Source organism: Cetorhinus maximus, chromosome 11 (genome assembly GCF_964194155.1).
Source record: "Cetorhinus maximus chromosome 11, sCetMax3.hap1.1, whole genome shotgun sequence".
NCBI lineage: Eukaryota > Metazoa > Chordata > Chondrichthyes > Lamniformes > Cetorhinidae > Cetorhinus > Cetorhinus maximus.
Genome location: NC_135889.1, coordinates 76906686 through 76923147, shown reverse-complemented (window position 1 = coordinate 76923147; position 16462 = coordinate 76906686). Strand labels below are relative to the sequence as shown.

The 16462-nt window shown below is 39.6% G+C and overlaps 1 protein-coding gene across 2 annotated transcripts in view; it reads right to left on the bottom strand.

The window, feature by feature from the left end:
* Window positions 1-16462, bottom strand: part of psmd14 (proteasome 26S subunit, non-ATPase 14) — a 122168-nt gene that overhangs the window by 84974 nt on the left and 20732 nt on the right. For both annotated transcript variants that reach the window (XM_078552270.1, XM_078552271.1), the window contains exon 2: window positions 1051-1102. In XM_078552270.1, the coding sequence (XP_078408396.1) occupies window positions 1051-1098 (48 nt within the window). In that variant the 5' untranslated portion in view covers window positions 1099-1102. The remainder of the gene's footprint in view (window positions 1-1050; window positions 1103-16462) is intronic.

The window sequence follows — 16462 nt, the reverse complement described above, 5'->3', positions numbered from 1 at the left end:
TTTCACCATCTGTGTTTTAAATTATAAACTACCAAACAGATTTATTAAAATAGCAAATGGATAAATAAACAGAGGCAACAACACTCCTCAGACGATTATAAAATAATTGTGCTAAATGACAATACAAGGTAGGTCTCACACCTCTCTGAAATTGAACTTTTATATCAGTTTATTATTAACTAGCCACCAAGTTCCCCTCAGTCCTAATTCTCCCTCTCTGGTGGTTTCAAACAGAAATTCTGTTTGGGGACAGACCGAGAAATGCTTTTCAAAGTTTGACCAGGGCCACAGAATTTAAATATGCACTGCAAATGCCAAAAAAAAGCTGCTAAGCAAATACATCCACAAACAAAACCCTACTAGCTGCTTATATTTTAACTGAATAGCTTGGCCTCTCTCACAGACACCTGGTCAGGCAAGTCTCTAAACAAGCCAAATCACAATGCATTATGAAAAAAACAAATTGAAATGTCTAGTCAGTAAATAATGGGCATCATTATTAGTTAGTGCATACAATACAAAAATTATTTTTACAATGAAAGATCCACAACTCAATAGCTACAAGTGCGTTTATCAAAGTCTTCCATTCAAGTAAAAGAACAAAAGTAACACACCATGAATGGTGCAATGTTCTATTTATTCACAGGCAAATCAGCTGTAGGTATTTAACATATTCTGGATTTGGGCATTTGCTAATTAATGTAGTGAATAATCAGGTTGCTGGGACACAATATCATTCACATGTACAGAATAAGTATGAACTTCAAAGCAATCTGAAGGTAGTGCTGATGCATAAATGAAGAGTTTGATCCAAAAGATATAGGTTAAAAGTGCACTTGATTTTGAGATACCATTCAGAAAGTTTTAGTTAACAAACATAGAGATAGGAGTAGCCTTAGTTTTACAAACTGCTATATTGATTTACATGCAGGCTCAAGTGTTCTGACAAATTTTAGTCAGAGAAATTCAAACCAATTTCAGCAGAAATTGATCTGTTACCATCTAAGACCCTTCATGGTTAAGAAGTTAATAGGAAAAGAACATACTAACCTGTCCAAGTCCAGGCATACCACCTCCTAGTCGCAAAAGTCTATCCATATTGCTGAAAACAAAAACACACAAAAGTAATTAACCAAAAAACTTTTTAAACTCAATTATCATCTATATAATTCACCTTCAATCTTTCCTTATGTCAAAAATATTGGTGGTAATTACAACACAACATCAGATTTCCTGTTAATTAGCACCACATACTAATTCAAGAACCTGTCTTCCTTGCTAATTAACAGACCCAATTTCACTGCTTTTGTTTTTTTTTATTGGGTTATCCCCAATTTCATAACAGTATTTCACAAAATGAAAACCCATCTCTCAAAGTTCTTATGCATGATTAGGATTTTATTCTTACTATTACAAATATTAGATCTGGGTTTTTGACTATAGTAGCTAGATTACTGAAAAGGCAGACTTCCATTAACTGATGCATACCCTTCAAGTACTAGATGTATTACGACAACTTGTACAGTCTGCACAAATAGGAATCGTCACTTTCAAATTAAAAAATTGTACATCTAATTAGTAAGTTCTGTGCTAATTAACTTACAGCTTGTCAGTTATCATCAATATTGCGTGCAAGTGATGGTGTGATCCGATATGAGTCTCTAGATACACAAGTCCTAAAAGCTTTCAAAGTGACATTAAAGGAATTTTTACTGTACAAAAAGAATTCTCACAATGATTCTTTAGAAAAATACCTTATCAAAAGAAACACCTTTACTACTCTTGAAAATAATACTGAGTACATTAGAACAATGTTAACTGACAAACATCAAGGCCACTTTGAATTCCCTCGGTTTCACCAGAACGAGCATATAAAATCTTTATATAAAACAAATCTGTTTCTTTATAAAATTTGCCATCATTCCCAAATATAGTCTTTTTGAACAAGTTTACTAAATTAGTAAAATTATTTTTATTTCAATGAGAGGTCATTTGATTCCACTTAAGATATCTCAGATAAGGCTGCTGAGAATTATATTTTAGTTACATCTTTAAAACTGAAAATAAGCAATTTATAAAGTAAATAGTTCAATAATTTTATTCCCAAATACAATTGATATTCTAATGGAAATTAACAACACTATTATTCAAGCATAACATAACAAATATCGACCTTTTCATCAACTTGTACCAACCTACACAAAATAGCCATTTTGATATAGCAAAGTAAAACATGACTTTCTTCAAAAACAAGGATGTTTCCTCTTGTGGGTGAGTCCAGAACTAGGGGGCACTGTTTTAAAATTAGGGGTCACTTTTTTTAGACAGAGATGAGAATTTTTTTCTCTCAGAGGGTTGTGCAACTTTGGAATTCTCTGCCTCAGAAGGTGGAGGAGGTGGGGTCATTGAATATTTTTAAGGCAGAGGTAGATTGAATCCCTTGCCTAACAAGAATCTAAGGTTATCAGGGTTAGATGGGAATGTGGAAGTAGAAACACAAGATGATCAACCATGATCTTATTGAATGGAGGAGCAGGCTCGAGGGGCCGAATGGTCCACTCCTGTTCCTATTTCTAATGTTCAAGAGATTACCAGGGATTAAATTTCCAATTTCGGGTGCAGTCATTAGAATTCTATTAACTTCGGAAACCTTTTCAATTTATGCCCGTTCATTCACTTCTTCCCCGAATGATAAATGTGCAAATATTTAAACCACCTTGTACCTGATAGACAGTTAACTTCTAAGTACATATTTGAAATATGTAAATCAGGTGTAGCTGCTATTTTGAGTTACCATGTTCTATTTTATTCTTTCACAGGATGTGGGCAATGCTGGCTAGGCCAGCATTTATTGTCCATCCCTAATTGCCCTCGAGAAGGTGGTGGTGAGCCACTTATTGTACCACTGCAGTCCTTGTGGTGTAGGTACACCCACAGTGCTGTTTGGGAGGGAGTTTTAGGATCTTGATCAGTAACAGTGAAAGAATAGGGATATGGTTCCAAGTCAGGATAGTGTGTGCCATGGAGGGGAACTACCAGGTGATGATGTTCCCATGCATTCAGTGCCCCTGTCCTTCAAGGTGGTAGAGGTTGCGGGCTTGGAAGGTTTTGTCGAAGAAACCTTCGACCGTCGAAGAAACCTTCGACCTTCGAAGAAAGAGTTGCTGCAGTGCCTCGTATAGATAGTACACACTGCTGCTACTACTATGCATCGGTGGTGCAGGGAGTGTATGTTGAAGGTGATGAATGGGATGCCAATCAAGTGGCCAAGTAAAGTATTCCATCATATTCTTGACTTGTGCCTTGTAGATGGTGGACAGGCTTTAGGGAGTCAGGTGGTGAGTTATGCGCCACAGAATTCCCAGCCTCTGACCTGCTTTTGTAGCCATAGTATTTATATGGCTGGTCCAGTTCTGTTTCTGATCAATGGTAACCCCAGAATGTTGATAGTGGGGATTCACTGATGGTAATGCCATTTAATGTCATGGGGAGATGGTTAGATTCTCTTTGTTGGAGATGGTCATTGCCTGGCACTTAAGTGGAAAGTAAGATTTGTTCCACACATCAGTCCAAGCCTGAATTTTGTCCCAGTCTTGCTGCATATGGACTTGGGCTGCTTCGGTATCTGAAGAGTTGCAAATGATGTTGAACATTGCGTAATCATCAGCGAACATCCCCACTTCTGACCTTATGTTGGAGGGAAGGTCATACAGCATTCAACACGTATTCAAATGGCTACATTTACGCATTTATACACGGCTAAGATAAATTAGATAAATTGTTACACTGTATAGTCAATCATGTCTGTAAATGCTTTGGCATTGTTCAATTCACTCAATCCCAGCTGCACAGCGGCATATTCGTTCCCTTACCCATTACAGGTTACAATTTTCTTCATTTTTCTTCAAGTTTTCATACATGCAGTTTATTTGGTAAACTAGCATATCTCCCATAGCACTGCTCAAAGTGAGCCATAGGATATACAGTATTGTAACAATGGGGGTGGTGGCATGGTTATACCACGTCATGGATAGCTGGTCCACTGGAATGTTTATTGGTGCTCTGGGGATTAAATTCCACAAATCATAGAAGTTTACAGTGCAGGAGGCCATTCAACTCATTGTGTCTAAGATCACTCTTTTCTATACCAATCCAAAATTAATACACTCCTCTTTGTCTTTTCTCCCTTACCTCCAACCACCCAGGATCCCACCCAACAGCCCTGCAGCTTCTTATGCTTCAAATTCTTATCCAATATTTCCTTGAAAAATGCGATGGTCTCTGCCTCAACCACTCATTATTTCATGCTTCAAAAACTAACAAAATTTCTTCCAACTTCTCTCCTCCCTCAGTAATAACTTTAAATTGATTATACCTTGCCACTGACTCCGCAAAGAGAATATTTTACCATATTAACAATAAAAGTGTTAAAAATTTTAAAAGCTCTCTTAATTTTCACTGGAGCAGAGAAACCTATCTTAGCATTTCAAGTCTCTCACTTATTACATATTAAAAATAGAATGCGGTCTCAAAATTCAAAAATATACTGCGCAAGCGATGCTGTGAACATAATGTTTACATGACAAATAAAAAATAATGGGACAGGAGCTAACTTTACATGATAGCCCCAAACAGATCCAACTCCTTTCTTAAACTATACAGTGATTCCAACCAAGTGCCATTAAATTAAGCAAAATTGTACTCAAACTGTGTATGTACTCAGGAATCAGTTTTCTGTTTATTAAAAAAGTATATGCAAGAATTCCTTAATGGCAGCCCCAATGCACTAGAATACTAAATTAAAGCCAAAACCAGCAAACAGAAAAGTCCATCCAAACTCATTCAACCAGAAACAAGAACAACGAGTCTGCAGAAATCTTCAATTCTGACAAAAGGTCATCAACCTGAAACGTTCACTCTGCTCCAAAGATGCTGCCAGGCCTGCTGAGTATTTCCAGCGTTTTCTGTTTTTATTTCAGATTTCCAGCATCCACAGTATTTTACTTCTAGATGATCAGTATCTTTGGTGCGGAAGACCTAAAGCCACCAGATCACTAACTCCATACAAGCAAAATAGCAATAAAGGAGCAACAGATCAAGCCAACCATCACTTCGTTCCAAAGCAAGAATCATCTCCACTTGGCAAGAATTCACCTTCACCCCAAGGTAGGTGGTCATCGCTGCTCCCTCCTGAATGGAGAGGATCATAAATGCATATTTATCCTGACCCGTTCCACACACTGAGCAGAAATTATGGGATCTGACCACAAACCTACATTCAACCCGCACCATTGTTCAGAGGTCAAACCTCTCAGATTTCTGCTCCCACTGAATAAAGTATTCAATTCTCCTCATCTCCCACCAGTAGTTGCTCCCATGGAGCAGAAATATCTACAACACTGAAGGTATTCCATTTCACACACAAAAATTGTGCAACTTCCTCTCTCCTCCCCATGCACAAGTGGTTCCTCACACTGTCAATGAGCACAGAAAATATGGAAAGAGCCCCCAAACTCGCTTTCCCCTTCTACTGCACAGTACCTAATTGTTTAAAGCAACCCCGACCATTTAGATGATTGATTCCATTTATGCCCCCCACTTTGTTCTACATCCTCAATACCCTTATCTAACAGAAACCTATACAACTGAATCCCGAAAAGCTACAATTCTTCTTGCAATCACAAGCTTTTGAGGTCATGGAGAGGGGAAGAAAGAATTCCAAATCTGACTACCCATGTCCTCTCTACCCAAACGTACATCAGTCACTATTTTAAAGCCATATTCTGTTCTTATTTTATTTTGATTTTATATAGTTTATTGTTAAATAATAAAACTTACAGCCATTTGGAAAACAAAGTTGATTGGAACAGAGAAATTCTCTGCAGCACATGCTGAGGACTTACTGTACAGGTCCATCAATAGTGAGAAGTTGTAATCACAGCCTGACAAATTTACGTGGATAGTTTCCATTATAAATGTAGAAATAGGAATTTAAAATGTGAAAAGGCTGACACACAAGTGTGCCAAAAACACAACGTGAAACAAGGTTTTGTGGGTAGTAAATACACGCAAACATAAGATTTTCTATACACCTGAAAACCTATTTTCAAACTTTTTAAGAGAGACTAAACAGTTAGATGTAGTAGTTAGAGTTGAAGATCTGTTATTTTGCAATAAATGTGTAGAGACAGCTAGGGGTACAGTCCTTTGCTTTCGTAGCACTGAGAGCTCTGGGTGGATGATCATGGAGCTTGGGGAGATCCCTCAGTCTGGCATCACTAAAGTGTGGTGGAACTGTGAAAGGGAATCTGCAGAGAAGCAGAACTGGGGGCAATGGAATTTGGGATTTGGTCCTCTGACAGATTCCTAGTGCCTGCAGCAGTGAGAAGATGTGAAAGCTTCCAGATCTGCTGATCTTGGTTTATTGCTATCTAACAGTTATCTGCAAGCATTAATTAAGGAGTTCTGTGATCATTTCCTGGAGTGTACATCTGCCTGTCCCTCTCCCAGTCTTCAGTAATTAAAATGTTTATATCTTCTAACAATCAACTAAACACAGGTAATAATAAAAGGTGATAATTCAAAATTAAACTATTTTTTCTGGGCTCAAACTAAGATGAGGAAAGGTATGCGTCTCTTTTTCCAGTGAATGTACTTTATGTGTATTGGGTATTTATAACTCAAACAAATAAATTAAGTACTTTTGTTATTTCCCTCTATTTACAAACAGCCTTTCCATCTCCATTTTAAAAAGCATTTGTTCTCAATAAAGCTTCAAAAATTTGTCCTTTAGTTTTACTTCAAATAGCTTTTAGAAAATAAACATTTTTTGAGACTGAGAAGCATTGTATCACATGGCTATCTTGAACTTAATTGATGTATCCTGTTAATCTTGCAAATAGCAAATATTCAGACAGCAAGGTTTGCCTTGAGCTATCTAAGTCACTGCAACGGCCAGAGTTTCAAGTTCAAGCTTTTGAAAGAGACAAAAGTCTTCATGCAAAAACTTTAATGTAGGCATTAAAAATGGGGGTAAAACATAATCAAACTATTGTGGAACTGTTTTTTAAAAATGTATTTTCTTATGCTTGTCACGATGACAGGAAACAGATGACATGACTATGTGGGATCTACCTACAACTTCACCAGCTAAGCATAGATATAATACACTGTTTAAAGACCCGCTTTCAAAAAAATACAAAAGACACTGATCAAAAAAATGGCTGCCACAAGTCACCTGATGTCTGATACTGTAAGTTGACCACTTCTCTGGAAAGTTTCTGTATGGATTGCACTGTAGACCTGTTGCATAGAATTTCACACCTGGGGTGGGGTAGGTGGTATCAAGGTCCATTTCAAACAAGGACTCTATTGACAGGAAGGCATTTTAAATGCAAAATTCTGGACTTTGATCAGCTGTAGTTCTATCAAGACAATGGGAGCTGTTAACCAGCCAGCTACTCATCAGACATCAAAACCCAATGTGAAGGACGAAATAACCCCATCACCTGTTGATTCCTAACTTAAAATGTGCTAAAAGCTTCAGAGATGAACAGGTCAAAAAATGGGATTATTTGGTCTGCAACAATGACTGCAAGGTATGCTAATCGAATTCCTCTCTGGGAATATACAGCCAGGACTTTAAAAAATAGGTTCTGCGATACAGAATCAGGAGCAGGAGGAAAAAGGAACGTCACAGTCATCTAAAAATACTGCTGGAAGAGAGCAGTAAAGGTCTCTCTCTGTCTCTGAAGCTAAAAAAAGTGTCTTCAACAAAATGCAGACCTGAACAAAGTCAATTCCAGAATTCTACAGGACACCAGCTAACTTCAAACTGCCACAACGTTCAACAATCTACATCTCAAAGACAAGCAAATTACTTAATTGTATATTCTTTAAACTTTTTATTGGACTCTAACTTTCTTACTTCTGGTGTGTGTGTGTGTGTGGGGCGGGGGGTGGGGGTGGTATGGCTGCATCTTTATTATTCTTTCCTCATGTTTAGCAGCCAATAAACTAACCCTTTCTTTGACTCAAGAAATCTTGGCTTGATTGGCTCCTATTAACAAATAAATACATTTGGAGTGGAAAATGTATTCACGGGGAAAGAAATTGTAAAACCTTTGTTGCGACCAACCGAGGGGTCTGAATAGAAGGGGAGCCATCTCACTCCTCCTCACCCAGTCGTAACAAGTATTATTTTCAGCATTAGCAATTTCAATGACTGAGGTAAAAATGGGGTAAGCTACAGACCTAGTCACAATTCCTCATTCATCAGTGGGGCAGGGCGGTCACTCACACCTGTAAGAGTTTATATAAGTCAGCCAACCTGACATGCACTGGACGGTAAAGCAGCTAAGTGCAGCACAGGGGAACCCAGAAGCACATCCCTAGATGAAGAAATGACCAAATTTTGCACCAAAAATAAATGGTGATGTTATCCGCATTCAGCGTTATTAAACAAATTGGATTGCAAATTTGGCGACCGCACATGCACAGTTAAACGTTGAAGTCTGAAAGCTGCTGCAAAGTTGCCCTGCTCCTACAGAGGTTTTGCTAAACATCATCTCGCCAAGAAACTCAACATTCAAATACACAGATGTTTCTGAGGCCCCAAGCTCTGGAATAACCTCCCGACACCTCTTCACTCCTCTATTTCACTTTCCTCCTTCAAGGTATTCCTGGTTATCTGATCCAATATTGCCTTGTGTGGCTCAGTTTCACCTTGGGACATTTTATTACATTTAAGTTGCTGTATAAATTTAAGTTGCTGTTTTGTTGAAGTTTGTTAGCCACCAGATACCCGCTGAACACTCCAGAATGTAAATTAATTTTTAAACGGTCCGATAAGTCTTAATTACTTCCAAACAACTTATCTGGCTCTGAAAATTAACTTTTATAAGTGTGGAGTCTTACTCCTTCAGGTTTTAATTATTGTTGGGAGATTTTTTTTTTTAAATTGAATTTTTTTTACTATTTCTTTGTGTTCCTTATCTATTTTAATCCAGTCTTTCTTTTCCTCACTCTGTTGCTTTCTTGCATGATTATACTTTTAATTAACTATTCTAACATGCATTTCCTGGTTCAGACTCTACATGTCTCAGTAAAAGATTATTCAATCTGACTGGTTCAGGAGATACATACTGTGACTTGCTCACACAGGTCTCAGATCCCCTGCATAGAGTACCATGGTGCTTTGGATTTCATATCACTGAAAATTCCAGTGCAAAAGACCAGCAAAAGTCTGTTGGCAAATTAAGTGTAATAAAGGGATAACTTCACTTATTTACGAGTGCCTGCAAAATCTGGGCCAAATATATCAGTTCTTATTCTGTAACTATGGTAATAAGAAGTATTCATTAAGGTAATTAATCCCTCCCAGATTAAACAGCAGCCTGGGAAGAGTACTTTCCAAAACTTATAAGGAGAAGGAAAAAACGGAAAAGCTTCCAAGACAAGGGAAGAGGATGGAGGAGGAGCGGAGGAAATGTTGGGTCAGGAAAAGGAGGGCAGCCAAGGTCTAGAAAATCATTTTGGGACAGGGTGGGGGGTGGGGTGCGCAAGATGTTGCCGCAAGACAATAGTCTCAACCATTTGTGGTGCCAGGAGAGTTTAAATTGAAAGGAACTGAGTGCAGTATCAAAATTTCAGTTGGAATATTTCCCTATGAGATTCTACACCTAATATGTATGGGAGGCAGAGGGGGAAGGGGGAAAAGAGAGGTAAGAGGAATCAAGAGGTGGACGGGGGTGGGGGGGGGGGGGGCGGGGGAACAGGAAACAGGTTTTGTTTTACAGTTTTCTTCAAGATTTTGCTGGATATGTAGATAGATGGAGTGTACGAAGTACACATGGATTTTCAAAAAGTCTTAAGCAATGTATAACAGGAAATTTGGAGTAGATCAAAGTTTGAGGAATGAGAGAAAGAAAGGAAATTGGAAAAGAACTGGTTAAAAAGAATGAAACTGAGAAAAGAAGCTCTGAGCAGTTCCTCAGAATGACTGGAAGCAGGTGGCGGTGTCCCTGGGTTGACAACAATAGTTTGCATTTATATAGCAGATTTAGTGGAAAATGTGCCAAGGCACAATCAGAAGACCAGAAACATAGTCAGACAAAAATGGATGCCTGACTAAAGGAGGAGTTATGATAAGAGACGATCAAAATTTTAGTCAGAGTTGGGGTTTAAAAAGGGTCTTGAAGCCAGAGAATTCCAGATTGTGGAGCCTACACAGCTGAAAGGCACAGCCTCCAATGGTAGGAAGAGGTGAATGCATAACAGGCCAGAAACAGAGAAATGGAAAATTTGAGTAAGTTGTAACACTGAAATTGATTACAGAATGTCATGCCCAGTAATAGCATGTCATATTTCTAACTTACAGGATATGAACTTTATTCAATGTGGACTCTGAAATGAACGTTTGTCCCAGTTTATGAAATGTTTTTATTAGCTCTTCCCTTTGACACTGAGAATCAGCCTTGCTGCTTCTCTCCACACAGCTTCCAGAGATGAATCCCCACTTTACATGGCAAGAACTCAGTATACCAGCTGCAACATGACCAGAGCTCCAAAAATTCTGGAAATTTTAACTTATTGATTTGGCAATACCCAGCGTCATATTTGCTCTGTTTATAGCTGCCTTGCATAATTTAAACATTATGAGCAACATTTGTCTTTCTCCCCCTTGACAAGTGCTAACCCATCAATTTCTTGCCCTTCTGTGAGGAAGAATATTTGTTTATATTCCTTTGGCATAACAAATGAATGTTCGGGTGTTAGTGACTGTTCTATTGTGATCCCAGCACTCCATCCTCGCTGTGTCCTGGTCCTCATCAATATATTCACCAGCAATCACCAGTGCAAAGTATGTCTGACAGCCCGTCTTATGGTTTTGATTGAATTAAATGCCATTTAAGAAGTATTTGGGTGTTCACTTGCGATGCCATGGCAAACAAGGCTATGGGCCTAATGCTGGAAAATGGGATTAGAATAGTTAGGTACTTGTTTGAGCGGCGCAGACTCGATGGGCCAAAGGGCCTTTTTTTTGTGCTGTAGACCTCTATAACTCTATTAAAATTAGCAATGCGCCACTGCAAATAGAACTGCCCAAAGTCTGCTGACCTGGCTCGTGTATTCAAATGCTGGCTCACTGTCTAACAGAGACAATTGGATACATCCCAGAGGCAAAGATGTCAACTGCACATATCCTTAGACCATCAAAAGGCATTCCTGAACTGAATGGATCTTTTTTGAAACAGAAAGGTGATTGTCTTCACCCTCTCAGGATGAACGTCTTAAAACAATAAACCAGGATGTAGCTAATCAACCTAAGACCACCACCATATTTGGAAAATGAACTGTGAGGAGTCGCATGGTAGGGCAGCTATGTTTGTCTCCTTTTAATCTTTAAATGTTATCTGCAGAGAGATAAGGCAGAAAGGGGAACAAAATCTACGCCTTAAGAACTGGAGGCTTTAACATCATAAGATCTCCAAGCCTGTTCCTTTTCAGGTCCACCAATACAGCAAACTGACCTCCTGGTACCAAGACTACAAGCAACTAGCTTTGTGACCTGCAAAAAGTCCATCCCTTTGAGAGAATCTTGAAAACAATGTTAGCATATGACTTGGCGGTTGAATTCACACAAATCTCACTTCAGGAGCAAAGATGTCTTTTCATCAGGCCAAAATGCATGTTTTCCAGAACAAGGCAATCACCTGAATTATGAACTGTTCCTTTTATTTATAAATTGTAAACGTGCACCAATCTCTTCAATTGTACTTTCCTCAAGTGTGTTTGTGTGTGCTTGTGTGAGTGGATGTCGTAGCATTAGATTTCAGTGTGAGTGCTTGAATAAACAATCAAGTTAAACCCATGAAAAGCTTGCTGATGGTTATAGAAGCATAGAACCTAGGAGGAGTAGGCCATTCAGCTCTTCGAGCCTGCTCCGCCATTCAGTATGATCGTGGCTGATCCTCTATCTCAAAGCCATATTCCTGCTTTCTCTCCATACCCCTTGATGCCCCTAATATCCAAAAAATTATCAATTTCTTTCTTGAATATACTCAGTGATCCAGCCTCCACAACCTTCTGTGGTAAAGAATTCCACAGGTTGACCACCCCGAGTGAAGAAATTTTTAATTTTTCCTCATCTCAGTCCTGAGACTGTGGCCCCAGGTTGTCAACTCCCCAACCAGGGGAAACATCCTCCCTGCATCTAATCTGTCTAGCCCTGTTAGAACTTTGTACGTTTCAATCAGATCCCCTCATTCTTATAAACTCTAGTGAATACAGGCCCAGTCGAACCAATCTCTCCTCATACAACAGTCCTGCCATACGACAGTCCTGCTATCAGCCTAGTGAGCCTTCGCTGCACTCCCTCTATGGCCAAGTATATCCTTTCTTAGGTAAGGAGGCCAAAACTGCACGCAATACTCCAGGTATGGTCTCACCAAGGCCTTGTACTACTGCAGTAAGACATCCCTTACTTCTGAACTCAAAACCTCCTGCAATAAAGACCAACATACCATTTGCCTTCTTAAATGCTTGCTGCACCTGCCTATTTATTTTCATTGGTGTACAATGAATACATCCACAGTTCCCAATATATCACCATTTAAATAATACTCTGCCTTTCTGTTCTTCACATCAAAGTGTATAACTTCACATTGATCCACGTTTTACTGCATCTGCTATGTGTTTGCCCCCACACACAATTTGTCTAAATCGCCCTAAAGGCTCCTTGCATCCTCCTCACAGCCCTGCCAGTTTTGTGTTACCAGCAAACTTGGAAGTATTGCATTTGGTTTCCTCATCCAAGTTATTTATATATAACGTGAAGAGCTGGGGCCCAAGGACTGATCCCTGCGGTACACCACTAATCACTGCCTGCCATCTGGAAAAAGGTCCATTTATTCCCACTCTCTGTTTCCGGTCTGTCAACCAATTCTCACTCCATGCCGGTATATTACCCCTGGTCTCCTGTGCTTTAATTTTGCAGACTACCCTCTTATGTGGGACCTTATCAAAAGCCTTCTTGAAGTCCAAATACACTACATCCACTGGTTCTCCCTTATCTATTCTATTAGTTACATCCTCAAAAAAACTCCAGTGGATTAGTTAAGCACGATTTCCCTTTCATAAACCCACGCTGACTTTATCTAATCCCGTTAATGCTTTCCAAGTGTTCTGTTACCAAGTCATTTATAATACTCTAGCGTTTTCCCCACTACTGATGTTAGGCTAACTGGTCTGTCATTCTCTGTTTTTTCTCTCCCTTCTTTTTCAAATAGTGGGGTTACATTTGCCACCCTCCAATCTGTAGGAACTGCTCCAGAGTCTATCGAATTTTGGAAGATGACCACCAATGCATCAAATATTTCCAGCGTCACTTCCTTTAGTACTCTAGGATGTAGATTATCAGACCATGGGGATTTTTCAGCCTTTAACCCCATTAATTTCTCTAGCACCATTGTTTTACTGATATTGATTTTCTTCACTTCCTCCCTCTCACTAGACCCTTGGTTCCCTAACATTTCTGAGAAATTATTTGTGTCCTCTTTTGTGAAGACAGAACCAAAATATGTGTTCAATTCTTGCGCCATTTCTTTGCTCCCTATTATAATTTTCCCCGTTTCTGACTGTAAGGGACCTACATTTGTCTTTGCTAATCTTTTTCTCTTCACATATTTATGGAAGCTTTTACAGTCAGTTTTTATGTTCCCTGCAAGTTTCCTCTCATACTCCATTTTCCTCTTCTTGATCAATCTTTTTGTCCACTTTTGCTGAATTCTAAACTGCTCCCAACCCTCAGGTTTGCTGCTTTTTCTGGCAATTTTATGCGTCTCCTCTTTGGATCTAACACTATCCCGAATTTCTTTTGTAATCCATGGTTGAGCCACCTTTCCTGTTTTCTTTTTGTGCCAGACAGGAATGAATAATTGTTGTAATTCATACATACATTCCTTAAATATTAGCCACTGTCAACTCTTTTGGTAAGGTTCCCCAATCCATCATTGCCAACTCGTGCCTCATACCCTCATAGTTCCCTTTATTTAGATTCAGGATCCTAGTTTCAGATTCACTTTCTTCACTCTCCATCTTAATAGACAATTCTATCAATTTATGATCACTCTCCCCCAAGGGACCCTGCACAACAAGATTGCTAAGTAATCCTTTCTCATTGCACAATACCCAGTCTAGGACAGTCTGCTCTCTAGTTGGTTCAACATATTGGTCTAAAAACCATCAGGTACACACTCCAGGAAATCCTCCTCCACAGTATTATTGCTAGTTTGGTTTGTCCAATCTATATGTAGATTAAAGTCACCCATGATTGCAGTTGTACTCTTATTGCATGCATCTCTAATTTCCTGTTTAATGCCTTCCCTTACATCTCTGTTACTTTTTGGGGGCCTATAGACAACCCCCACCAATGTTTTCTGCCCCTTGGTGTTTCTTAGCTCCACCCCAAACAGATTCCATATCATGATTTTCCCAGCCAATATCCTTCCTCACTACTGCATTGATTTCCTCCTTTGCTAACAGTGCTACCCAACCTCCTTCTCTATTTGTCTTTGGTTCCTAAATATTGAATGCCCCTGGATATTCAGTTCCCATCTTTGGTCACCCTGCAGCCATGTCTCCATATTGTAACTATATCATAACCGTTTATGTCTATTTGCGCTGTTAATTCATCTACCTTATTATGAATGCTCCGCGCATTAAGATACAATGCCTTTAGACTTGTCTTTTTAACCTTGTTAGTCATCTTAGTTTTATTTTGCACTATGACCCCCTCTTGTTTTTCACCCTTGTTTTTCTGCCTTCCACTTTTGCTTCTTACTTTTCTGTCTTTCATTTCTATCCTTTGTTCCCCCTGCTCAAGTTCCCATTTCCCTGCTATTCTAGTTTAAACCCTCCTCGACAGCACTAGCAAACACCCCCACACCGGGGACATTGATCCCGGTCCTCCAAATTATGCAAATTGTCCACGCACTCAGTGGTTAAAAAATACACACATCATCTTTGCCAGAGTTTACTGATTATGGATATTGGGAATAGGGCAGCAATTTCAGCAGTTCTCTCTCAACCTGTCTGAAACAATAGGTAGGAACCGATGAGACCATAAGGTGGTTTAAGGGTGTTAACTTAAAATTGAAAGCAGTGGTGGACCAGGAGCCAATATAGTTCAACAAGCAAACAATGGATAGGCAAATGGGGCCTTTGTAGGACAGGATATGTGAAGCAGAGTTTTTAAATAAGCTAAAGTTTACAGAGGGTGAGGGAATAACAAACCAATCAGGAAAGTATTGAAATAGTGAATCTACAGATGACAATGGCAGCAGGTGGGCTGAGGGCAAGGTGAAGATCAGCTGTGCTTTGGAGATAAAAATAAGGCAGTCTTTGTGACATGAGAGGATATGGGATCAGCAGCTCAGCTTGGGTTGAATAAAAGGCCGATGTTACAAGCAGTCAGGTTCAGCACGGTCAGAAAGGCAGATACAATACGTGGCAAAGGTATGTACTTCACAACAGTGGCTTAAGGTTACGACTTCAATTTTTATTATGGTTAACTAGGAAAAATTGTGGCTCTCTGTGACCAAATATCGGACAAGCAATCCGAAAAGAAACACAAAGGAGGGGTCAAGAGAAGTGATGCAGAGGTGCAACTAGGTGTCACTAGCATTCATATGCAACCTGACCCTACGTCTTTTGATGAGAGCCCCAAGAGGTAGCATATAGATGAGGAAACAAATGGGGCCAACAGATATTTGCAAACTCCAGAGATAATAGTACAGGGGCAGGAAGAGAAGCCATCACTGAAGTTGACTGGATAGCTAAGAATGGAACAAAACCAGGGCAATCCTGCTGAAGTGGGCAAAGGAGTAAAAGTATGGGAGTCATATGTCGTGGCTGAACTGGGTCAAACACTGTAGACAGATAATGCACACAGTCACAAGGATGTAATTTATGACCTTGGTTAGGATTGTTCTGATGCTATGGCAGACATGGAAATCTAATTTGAGAGATTCAAACAAGGGAATTGTGGGAAATTGGCACAAATTGTGGGGCAACATGTTCATGGACTTTGGAAAGAACGAGGAGGGTAGAGATAGAGCAGTTTAGCGCAAGGTCAGGGGGTCAAAGGTGGGTTTTTTTGAAAATTGAATGGGGGGTGGGGGGGATAATGGCCATTTTGAAAGGGAAGGAGGTCAATTCAGATCTGTGGAGGTAAAAGAGACAGCCAGCCAACTAGGAGACTAAAAGCTAGTGGGGTTGGGAGGTACTTTGGATGGGAAATGCAGGAAGGACAACATAACTTAAAAAGAGCACATGAAAAAAAGTGTAGGGGCAGCATATTATGAGGAACTGCAGTCATGGTGTGGGGTCCACAACTCCTGAGCAACTAGGAGTGTGGGGGGCAATGGCAAGAGAAGAGGTCAAGGTCAGAGGCACAGGTGTG